We start from the raw sequence: 12,211 nt of genomic DNA on the forward strand, positions 1-12,211 counted from the left end.
CACATTTTCAAGATCAGTTCACTTCCCTCTTATTAATTAACTCTGTACATCTGACTTCAATTCATTCAGACCCTGGTAATTCTACTGTAATTAGTGGTTCAGGAAGGGCAAGGGTCAGAGTTCAGGTTCTAAGGTTTTATCAGAAAGCGCTTGATATTAGCCAGGCTCTGTTTTGCAGCTGGACATTCTCAGGTTTGTATTCCATTCATCATTACAAATGCTTTCAAGTGGTTGTTTCAAGTTACAGCTATATTGTCTCTACAAAATTCAACTTCTCAGTGAATACGACAGACTTGGTTTTTTTATGTGGTCTTAAGAGCCATGTTTGCTGTCCCAGGAGGGAAAACTATACTATAATAAATGGACTTCGAAGCCTAGCAAAGTTATATAAAAGATTACATTGCCAGGCTTAATGGTGCATTTTGTCACTCTGACATCCCTGAATTGTAACACTATTGTCGTCAGTAATTGAGGGTAATCTCAATAATCTAAGGCCTGCTGAGATTTTTCAGCATTATACTTTTCTTTCAGAGGTATAGCATCTAATTTTCATACACTGAACGACATTTGTGACTCAAGAATCAACCTTTTCTCAGCTCTATAGCTATCTGTCAAACATCCCAATTGATCCCCATCATTCAATCCCATGGTAATGGAGTGACATTTCACCAGCAATGTGTTCTTTGTCTGAAATTTAAAAAAAAAATTAGGTGGAATCTGATAGGGGCCTGAACAACGTGAGCTCTCAGTGAGCAATCTGAGAGAATCACCTGAGAAATTGAGCAAGACCTATCTCAACATTGGGAGCAACAGGATGCATTTTCCAACAAAGTTCCAGATGTCAAGACAAGATTGTCACTAAGTAGCAATAAGATGTCAATGAAGCTTGTTATCAGCTCAATTAACCACATTTCTCACCTCACTTGCATTAGTTTCCTATTCGACATTCCACCATGAGGAATCTAGTGCCAAGAGTTCTCGGAATGGAAGTGTGAACAGGTATTTGGCAACTCCAGCTCATCTTGGACACCCAGTACCAGTGTGCAGTGACCACACACTCTCTACATCCATGTGCCTGGCTAAAGGCAGTTGACAGCTTCATCAGCATGGGCACACTTCCAATACACTTAGAGCAGGCTTTTGCAGGTCAATCATAACATCGGAGTGCAGTAGCACCAATGACTGCCGTATGGCTGCTGGACATTTTCCACAGGATGCAATGCTGGTCCTCTCTTAGTACTCACCCTCTATGAGTGCACCTGGATTCTTACCGCATCCCTCCTTGCCATGCCTTTGCATTTTGCACTTTCTCTCATCTGCCAGAACTACGAGACTCACAGTAATTCTGTTTTGCCTTGCTATTTAGCGCAGGCACAAAGCCAGGAAGCTTGTGAGCAGCCCTCTGTCAAATAAAGGGGGACAGCTTTCAGTAAGGAGGTCCCTGTATAATAAGTCAAAGGCAGCTCCTATTGCAGCTCAGGGGCATGGATACACAGTCAATCAGCCACTCCTTGAAGGGAAATGAAACGATGCCAGGCACCTCATCACCTGTCCTGGCTATTTCTTCTCTTGTTGGCTGTTTCCTCCTGGAGTGATTGAGAGAGATGGAAGTGACTGGCACAGGCATTATTGCTGGAGCAGGTAGGGAAGGATGGTGAGGTGTCTCGAGCTGGCAATTAGGCAACACAGAAGGTTACAGGTGTGGGAGATTTGGGTGGGTGAGAGTGATTGATAGCAGAGTGAAAATAAGACAGCACGAGTCTTAGTGCAAGGTAGGTGCAGGAACGGAGATACAGCGAGTGTGAGGTAGCACAAAGAAAGTTGTGGCACTTGCTCTGGCAGAATGAAGCATGTCACTGACTACCTTACATTCTTACTGATGCCCAAGACTGCACTGACTGAGTGGCAACCTCAGACTAGGCCAGTAGGGTCGTGGCCTCCTCTGCCTGGGGATGGAAAGTACTTCTCTTTTGCACCACTCCATCCACCAGGACTTCCGGTCCATAATGTGAGGCACCAATTTCCCATTATCTGTCATGCATGGGGGACAGGGTAGTTCTGGACTGACAGAACTTGCCTCCATGTGCAGCAGTCTTATAAAGATGGCACTAGTGCCAGAGTGCTGGTCCATTCTGATAGGGACGAGTTGTTCAGAATACAAGTGGTAGATTCAGGCTAGAATTGGATAAGCCTTAGGGGTTGATAGGTACTTAATGAAGCCAGTTTGGATAAATAGCAAAACTCATTAGATCTAATGGAGTGAAACTCTCAATGAAACTTGACAAAATGGATGCTAAGCCAAAAGAAAAGGTAAGATTCAGCTCATTGTTCTTTGATGCATACACTCCTCTTGGACAATCTGCGAGTAGGCTATTCCGCTACATCAGGCCATTCTAGGATGTCAAACCAAGGCACAACTGGCAGCTGGTACACCTTTAACTTGATGAGGTTTAGCAGTTGAATGAAGAAACCTTGAAAGCTGGGCGAGCCAAGAGATTTGTGGAGTAGAGCTATCAAAAGCTTCGGAACTGAGGTAAGTGAATAGAGTTGAGGTACACATCAATCAAGATCTGACTGAACATGAAACAGGCCTGGATGGTCAAATAACCTACTCCTGTTCATGTCTTCAGGATTGAGGTGCCGAAGCGATAATTAAATAGAATGCCACTTAAGATCGTAGCATTTAACCTTTTTCTTTAATAACTCAAAAGACTGAACAATATAGGTCTCTGTTTTTCACCTTTCATAAGACTTAGAATTAAGCTGCACCAAACTATGCTATTCAAATCAGGCATTTTGGACAAGCAGAAACTTGTTCAAAACTATCACAATGGCACAGTTGTAAATTTATAGTACTAGGTTTTCAGAAAGAGCTTTTTCATTTAAGTCTTCTAGAAAGGAACCTTTCTTTAATAACTAGTACAGAAAGTATATAATCAAGGATCTCTTGAAAATTTTGAAAATAAAATGCAAATACGAAAGGAGCATCAGAAGACAACAGGTGATCGAACATTTTCCTTTGGTCTTGAGCCAGGGTGAACTGTAAAAGCTTCAAAGGTCACCCCACTTGTATTAAAAGTGAAAGAGGGCAGAATGACAAATATCAAAGACTGGTGAAGTTTGCCTTGTCCTGATCTGTGTTAGCACTGCTGCCTCACAGCGCCAGAGACCCAGGTTCAATTCCCACCTCAGGCAACTGTCTGCGTGGAGTTTGCACATTCTCCCAGTGTCTTCTTGAGTTTCCTACGGGTGTTCCGGTTTCGTCCCACAGTCCAAAGATGTGCAGGTCAGGTGAATTGGCCATGCTAAATTGCCCGTAGTGTTAGGTGAAGGGTTAAATGTAGGGGAATGGGTCTGGGTGGGTTGCTCTTCGGAGCATCGGTGTGGACTTGTTGGGCCGAAGGGCCTGTTTCCACACTGTAAGTAATCTAATCTAATTTGTCCTTTTCTTCAATGACTAAATAAATGTTGATTGTAAAACACACTGCTTGTCAATCACTTGCTCAAGGTTACTGAAGGGATGAAAGACAGACGCACAAATAAAGATGCCCAGCTCTGCTTTCATTTGCTACTTGGAGTGAACTGCATGAAGTTCCAATTCTCAACATTGTGATTGTTGCAGCAAGTGATGGGAAGGACATTAAAAGAAAAACTGAAAGAAGAAGACAGCAAGAAATAGTTAGAGAATGACAGAAAAATAGAAAGGACAATAAAAACACTTTGAACCTTTTCACGAGAGTGCACAAAATCAAAGTGCCAAGTAGTTGTGCTGAAATGCGCAATCATTCTAAAAGAGCAGCGAGAATATTTCCTGATGTGTACCTTGGAATAATTGGTTTCACATGTGCCAAAAGAAGCTATTTTCTTTTGGAAAAAAAAGTTTTAAAATACACACGAAAGCTAAATGCATCCACAAGTATCTTATTTCTTTCATACTTTGATGTCTGACTTCAATTTAAGCCAAATTACACTAATTACTCACATATTCATTTTTCTCTTGGGCCTTTGTCGGCGTTCCATTGGTTGAAGCAGGACCATGCTGAGGCTCCCCCTTTGCTATCTTGCCATTGCCAAATTGCCCCGTGGCTTCGATTTTCTGCTTCTGGTTAGCTTTTTCTTTGGCACTACCCACCTGGCCTGGCAGTGCCACTTCTCCAACTCCCAGCGACTCGCTCTTGTACTTCCTGACAAATTCCTCCATGGTTTTCACCTCACTCTCTGACAAAGCATGGCATTGGAAGGGATCCTGGTCGTAGACTGGCAGCTGCCTCATTAGTTGCTTACGGCGATAGTAGGCCCCTTCTGTGCCAGCAATTGGTTGCATTTCCTTTGGAATAAGTTCCATATAATGAATAGCCTGGCAAGTGGAAAGAGAGATTTGGGTGGGGGGGAAAGGAAAAAAAAGATTTTTGAAGTGTTATATCAAACACATGGCTTTAATTCCTGCCAAGTTAAAGCCAGAATTTCATTTTAATTTATAATAACAACATAACATGTGCAGAGATAAAATATTCATTTCATTCACTTCAGACTGCAAAACATAAAGCTTCTTACGCTTTACAAACATTTTCTTTCATATTGTAAAGTTTTACTATAAATGGCAATAAATTATTGCCAATCGTTGGTGTCTGCATATTACTCATTCTGAAGCACTAATGGAATTCTACAAATATTGTGTAGTTTGGAACATTTCTCTGCTGATTGCACTGTCCACTCCTATTATATTAAAATTCAGTTCTCGTTAAAAGTATTGTTACTTATTTATCATGTCAGATTTATTCTCCAGAACGTCACACTGATTAAATTTCTTCCTCTTGAAGACAGTTCTGGAATACTTTACATGTAATTAAAATTTCAATGACAATGAAAAGATTTTAAAAGATAATTCTTATTATCATTTTAAACAGACATTGTTTTGGCACCGAGCAACACCAGACTGAATACACATGGGCTGCATAAGATTTCAAAGAGTTGGAGTAGAGTAACTGGACAGGAATTTACTGGTAAAACATCAGGAAATATCTTTCTTGGCTGCAGTCCATGCATGTCTAATGGATAAATAAATAACTAAAGTAGAACTCTCACTCCTCCACTGACAGTTCAGCTTCCTTGGGAAAGTGGGATGAGGAGAGGGGGCACAGCTTTCTATTCTTCTTGCACCTTCTATTTTGCATCCTCTATCACACATATCCTCAAGTAACAGGACACTCTTCCCAAGTTGCTGGAGTGCATCTCATGGTTACAGATGTCCCTCGTGCTTGGCTATGTTGGTATAATGACAGTCTGTAGTCTCCATTACTGAGTGTGAGTATTCTATCAATAGTAAACCACATTGCAGATTCCGCACATCAACTGCATTGCTCTGTTGCTCGGCTTGATGTTTTGCACTCTTCAGAGAAATATTTGCCCCATGTGTGGGCAAACTGCAGCTGCACAAAAATGCTTCATCATTATCCTCAGCCTAATCAACCACTGGCACACTGAAATCAACACTGCATTTTTTTTTTGTTCACTCATGGGTGTGGCTGGCCAGCATTTATTGCATCCTGGATACCCTTGAGAAAGCGGTGGTGAGCTGCCTTCTTGAACTGCTGCAGTCCATTTGCTATGGGTAGACAAACAATGCACTTAGGGATGGAATTCTAGGTTTTTGACCCAGTGACAGTGAAGGAATGACAATATATTTCCTAGTCAGGATATTGAGTGACTTGGTGGAGAACTTGGAAGTGGCAGTGTCCCAATGTATCTGATGTCCTTGTAGATAGAAGTGGTCATGGGTTTGGAAGGTACTGTCTAAGGATCTTTGGTGAATTTCTGCAGTACATCTTGTAGATAGTACGCATTGCTGTGACTGAGCATCGGTAGTGGAGGGAGTGGATGCTTGTGGAAGTGGTGCCAAACAAGTGGACTGCATTGTCCTAGATGGTGTCAAGCTTCTTAAGTGCTGTTGGAGCTGCACCATCCAGCTAAGTGGGAATTATTCCATCTCACCCGAGTTGAGCCATATAGATGGTGGACAGACTTTGGGGAGTCAGGAGGTAAGTTACACAATGAAGTAGTCCTAGCTTCTGAGTTGCTCTTGTAGCCACTGTGTTCATGTGGCAAGTCCAGTTGAGTTTCTGGCCAATGGTAACCCTCAGGATATTAGCAGTGGAGAATTCAGTGATGGTAACACCATTGAATATCAAGCAGCAGTGGTTAGATTGGAGATGGGCTCTGAAGCAGCTGCATCAGTGTCAACGGTTTTCCACGTGTAAATAAAGGGTGACTTGGTGATTAGATACTGATCTCTCTAAAGTTATTTCAGTGGCAACAAAAGCAAATATCCTGAAGAAATTTGCTCACAAAAGTCAGCTTTGAGTTGGGGTAAACATTTCTGGCATCATGCGTTAAGTGTGTTCCAGGCACCCCAAGTGACCTTCCTGGCTACGGAGTTGACAAGACCGGGTTGGGTGATCAAGTGAGGGCTTACAGAGCTTACATCTTTCGTTGGGCTGGGGAATTATGACAGCAAGTTCATACATAATCTGGCTTCCTTCAGCTCCCAAAAAGGGTCTGCCTTGGAAACGGTCACATAGCCAAGCCAAGTCATAGTTTTCAGGAAAGTTAAGAAACAGCTATCATCCTCTATCACACATAAACACACCATAATCCCAGGTGAGATCTGGCATTGAGAAGCGATGCCTCCCGGTACGACACTGGGGTAATATCTGCTTGAAGGTGACCCATTGGAGAAGAATGCCCAGTAGTGTGTGTATCAAGGACTTTGGCTAATGCAGAGTGTACATATGCCCAGATAGAGAAGAAAAGTTTAATGGTCATATTTAGACTCAGGAAATTTCACCAATACCTTTATGGACATAATCTGTAATAATAACAGACCATAAATTCCTACTAGGTCTACTTAAACAGGACAAGGCGGTGCCACCCATAGCTTCAGGCCAAATTCAGCAATGGGCTCTAATACTATGAGCATACAATTAGAAGTTAGAACACTTCCACCAGGAGGTCAAGTAGAGAATACAGATGCACTGCACCCCCTCCTGCTGGCAGGTACACCACCAATGGTACCACCACTGGAAGAATCCGAAATGGTTTTAAATTTTATGAGCACACATCCAGTTACAGCTGATAACACCAGTCTTTGGACACAAAGATCCAGTTCAGACAGAACTGAAGCAGCTGGTGGTGATGGGGGAAACCAAAGGGCCATCACAACCAGTATAGAAACCTTTCTGGTCATGGACAAACCAGATCACAGTGGAGAAAGCCATATTACTATGGGGAGCAACAGTGATTGGTTCAAGCAAAAGTCGCTGCCAGATCCTCTACCTGGGTCATCAAAAGTTTTCCAAAATGAAGATGTTGGGCGAGAAGTTACGTCTGGTGGCCAGGGCTGGATGCAGATTTAGCCACTTTGGTGGGGTAGTGCCTAGAATGCCAACAAGGACATAAATTACTGCCCGCAGCTCTCCCGCATTCGTGGGAATGGCTGGGTAAACCCTGGATTCAATTACACATTGACTTCGCAGATCCTTTCATGGGCTCAGTGCTTTAGTCCACTCAAAGTGGATGACGTGTATAGAGTTCATTCATCAAACACAAGGACAATGATAGAAAAGCTGTAAGCATCTTCTATAATACATGGACTCCAGAAGTGTTGGTCATAGATAACAGGGAATTGTTTATCCCCAGGAAATTTGATTATTTCCTCAAGTCGAGTGGCATTCGACACATAAGGACAGTTCCATACTATCCATCATCTAATGGTCTGGTAGAAACAGCAGTCTAAACTTTAAAGGCAGGCTTAAAGAAACAGCCTACAGCCACATTAGATACCAGTTGTCCCAGTTCACATTTGATTATTGGACCACCCCTCATGCAACTGCAGGGATAATTCCAGCAGAATGGCTACGGTGGAGAAGATCCTACAGAAGCGAAATGTGCCCAGCTCCTCAGAGCTGATGGAACCCCAGGTTCTCCCTCTCCATAAGGCATTGAAGAGACCTCAGAATCTGAGATGACACCAAAGGATGTTGCCGTCTCAGCACCAGTGTCATCTGCTGAACAGGATAAATTTATTCTGCGACGCTCTGGGTGTAAGAGGTGAGCTGTGTGTCAAACGCTGCCATATGCACAGTTGGAGGCATCTGACCTAGTGCTAAAACACCCCAGCAGGAGCTCAAAGAAAAAGAACCGGCCTATATCCTCAGACTCAGAAGAGGTGGGATGTGACGAAGTCAGCCAGGTGGACATCATAGAACATGAGTTCCCCGATCGGGGCTGTTCATCTGATCCAATCAGGGAGCACTGGCTGACAGATATGAAATAGAATGTCAGACATCTTAACACTCTAACAGCTGGCTCTGAGGGAGCTGGATCAGTATCAAGGTCTTTCCATGTTTAAATAAAAGGTGCCTTGGTGACAGGATACTGGCCTTTGTAGTGTCATTTCAACAATTATCTTCTTTTGTGCCAGATATAACTCCAACCACCGGAGAGGTTTCCCCAATACCCACTGGTTCCAGTTTTGCTAGGGTTCCTTGATGCTACACTTGGCTGAATGCAGCCTTGATGTCAAGAGCTGTCATTCTCACCTAACCTCTGGAACCCAGCTCGTTTGTCTATGTTTGAACCAGGAGCTGAGTGACCCTGTGAGAACTCAAACTGGACATCACTGAGCAGGTTATTTGTTGACCATACGCTGATTTAAAGCGCTGTTGGTGACACCTTCTATCACTTTACTGATGATTGAGAGTATTCTGATGTGGTGGTAATTGGCTGGTTTGGATTTGTTCTATTATGTTTATGTACAGAACATACCTGGGCAATTTTCTACTTCCATGGGTAGATGCTGGTGTTGCAACTGTACTGAAACAGCTTGGCTCGGGGTTTGGCAAGTTCTGGACCACAAGTTTTCAGTACTGTTGCGGTGCTGGAGGGAAACTGGCAGAGGCCGAGATGGATCGTCCACTTGGCATTTCTGGCAGCCATGATGGTTGCCATTCAGAAAATTCCACTTCACGAAGGCAAGATTGCTCAAAGAAGTGGACTACTCTGAAGCCAACCTGAACATACCAATCTATGAGGACTTTGAGAATCTATGTTATGCTTAGAACAGTACAGGTTTTGATGAGAAAAATGAATGGCATGGTGTGTGCTGTGACAGTAGGACCTACTCTCTTGGAAAGTAATCCAGACATAACAGGATGAGCACTCTCCGTGCCACGACATTCCATCTGCTCCAACTGAAATTCAAATAGAAGACAGTAAGCAGTAGTGATCAGATTGTTAATTACATTGTGAATATATGTAGCCATAGCATTCAAGGCCAGCTATCTAATAATGCACAGTGCAATGAGTGCCTTACACCTAAATTTGAAATGGTGCAAGAGACCATAGATGAAATGATGATGAAGTCAGAAAAAGTACAAAATCCACTCTTTTTCCCAGGACTCACTAAGGAGTAACAAAGGAAAACGATGGTAACGTTTCAGAAAGCCTGCAGATCCTGACACGAATATCAGGGAAATTAACCATCAACGGGTCTGAGCCATTTCGATAATTATCCTCAGGAACCAATATGCATGACGGCATCTGAATTACAGAAACACAAACAAAAGTTGCTGGGAAAACTCATCAGGTCTGACAGCACCTGTGGAAAGAAAGCAGAGTTAACGTTTCAAGTCCAGTTGACCCTCCTTCTGAAGGAGGGCCACTGTATCCAAAAAATTAATACTGCTTTCTCTCCACCAATGCTGCCAGACTTGCTCAGTTGTCCCAGCAATTTCTGCTTTTGTTTCTGATTTCCAGCATCCGGCATTCTTTCTTGGTTAAACCTGAATTACATCCAGTTTCAACAATACATCTTTCAGAAAGGTCTATGAGGTAGCAAATATAAGCTGGAAAACCCAGATGCATTTCGCCCACTCTACCACAATGGGAACATACTTCTGAAAACATCAGGTTAGTGGGAAAACAGACCAAGGATGAAGCTGAGATCTACAAGTATGAAATCATCTGGTCCTAGTTGATTGCATCCATAAACTACTACCCAAATAAGGGCACTTCTTTGCATCATCCATCCAAAAATGATGAAAACCAGAGACTTTGTAAACAAGTAGTGTCACTTATTACTGACCAGTTTACAGTCCAGTCAGACAACTGCTGACAGAGAACCAAAGATTGAACTCTCATTGTTGTTACCACATGCTTAATTTAGCAATCATGAATATCCCAAAGCATGTTAATTATCCAGCCTGAAGCTCTTTTTATCTTGCATTGAAACAACAGCCAAAGTATGTAAATTCGCTGCATTAAAGAGCACGGCAATTTGGGTACGAATGATTTGAACTCATTTTCACACTCAACTTCATGACTTTGAGCTTATGCATTAATTGCCTGACATTTCTGTCAACCATTTCCCACGCTGCTCATTAAATGAGCTTCAACCTTACCCACACAGGAGTGCGGTTCCACACAAATTTTCTGAATTTATGCAACTTTGAAGGGGTGTAACTTTATCCACACCCATGGAAGGACTGCCAACGACAAGGGGCAGGTTTAAAGTAATTAGTAAAATAGCAAAAACGATATGGGAAGAAAAGGTTCAGGCAACGAGTGGTCAGGATCCGAAATGCGCTGGTTCAGGGCATGGTGGGAGGAGGCTGTTTTGATAGAAGGAATCCGAAAGGGAATTAGGTGGCTACTTGAAAAAGAGCAATCGATAAAGTTATGGGTAGAAGTATGGAGAATACTACTGAAGGACATGCGCATTTGGAGAGTCGCTGAGAATAAAGTAGGCTTAATGGCCTCCACTGTGTTGTGACATTTCTTGGATTCTGATTTTTAAATTTTGAATGCAGAGAATCCAAAGTATAATATCGGATATGTTGTGCGGTTCTAATTCGGCCATTTTTTTGTAAAGGCTTTCTCATTGAGACACGAAATACGCTGCCGGTATGCTTCTGGAATCAAATTGATCAGCATTCAAAATTGAAAACAATTCCCAAAAATTTCTGCCCTTCTAGGTGGAATTTGGACTGATAAGCCTTAGGTTTAAAGTGTCTCTGAAGTGGCCCAGATGGGGTCTTAAGCGACAGGATTAGCTTGGACTCAGCTCAAGACACCATCTTGGTCAAAGAGTCAAAGCCTACATTGTGAATGAGTGCCCAGAGGAGCTAGCCTCTAAACAGCTAACTGCCACTAAAATACCTGGTAGTTCTCACTGAAAAGGCTGCAGAATGTTTTGGTAGCTAGCACTTCCAACTACTGCCCTCACCCAACAACAAGCAGCTCTTTAGGAGTGAAGACAGTGATGTAAATTCCAAGCAGTTCATTAATGGGTTCCCCATTTCATCTTCTCTTGCTGCTGAAGCTGTAAAAAGGATCGCATTGGGACACTTTCTAGGACACTTGACTAGACTTCAACATCACTTGAGTGACTTTTATTCAGGAAATTTTCTACAAACCCCACCTAAAAATAAGCAACTGCTGTGCTGTCCCATGCTACAGGATTCATTGAAAGAATGAGTCAAGGAGATTGCGACAGGGATTCCCCTGGATAGGTAATCAGAGGAGGACGTGAGACAAGACAGAGAAACATCATGTGCCATTGGAGGCCAATTGACAGTAAGGGTCGTGTAAGGATATACATCACATTGGCCATATCAAATCTCTACATATGTGGATTCCTCAATAGCTTAGCACAAGTAAGAAAAATTTCAACAGATAGATCCATCATCCACGTCAACTGGGAATGTTAATAACAGCATCAAACTTAAAGAAAAAACAAATTTATTGTACAAAGGCAGGTGATGGGTCAGAAGATTGGACAGATACATAAAAAAGGGCAAAGAATGACCAAAAAATTAATAAAGAGGGAAAATTTAGAATATGATAGAAAGCTAACCAGAAATATTAAAAAAAAGATACGAAGAGTTGCGTAAATATTTGAAGAGTTAAAAAGTGGGCATTGGTCCATTTGAAAGACTGACTGGAGAATTAACAATAGAAAGTAAGAAAATGGCAGATGAACTGATTAGGTCTTTTGCATAAGTCTTCACAATAGAGTGACTTGGTTGGCAAGGATGCGTTGGACTGAAGGGTCTGTTTCCGTACTGTATGACTTTATGACTCAGAATCTCTTAATGTAGTGATGTGGCACAATGCAGCTGGTTAAACAAACAAGAACACTGTTGATTTCTTTCCA

General features: G+C 42.4%; 1 protein-coding gene across 1 annotated transcript in view; it reads right to left on the minus strand.

The window, feature by feature from the left end:
• Nucleotides 1–12,211, minus strand: part of lmcd1 (LIM and cysteine-rich domains 1) — a 65,886-nt gene that overhangs the window by 15,596 nt on the left and 38,079 nt on the right. Inside the window, exon 4 of the mRNA XM_043708407.2 lies at nucleotides 3,983–4,357. Within this exon, the coding sequence (XP_043564342.1) occupies nucleotides 3,983–4,357 (375 nt within the window). The remainder of the gene's footprint in view (nucleotides 1–3,982; nucleotides 4,358–12,211) is intronic.

The sequence above is a fragment of the Chiloscyllium plagiosum genome, unplaced genomic scaffold, assembly GCF_037043375.1.
Source record: "Chiloscyllium plagiosum isolate Xiang-an unplaced genomic scaffold, Cpla_swu_hap1 HiC_scaffold_14, whole genome shotgun sequence".
Taxonomy (NCBI): Eukaryota; Metazoa; Chordata; class Chondrichthyes; order Orectolobiformes; family Hemiscylliidae; genus Chiloscyllium; species Chiloscyllium plagiosum.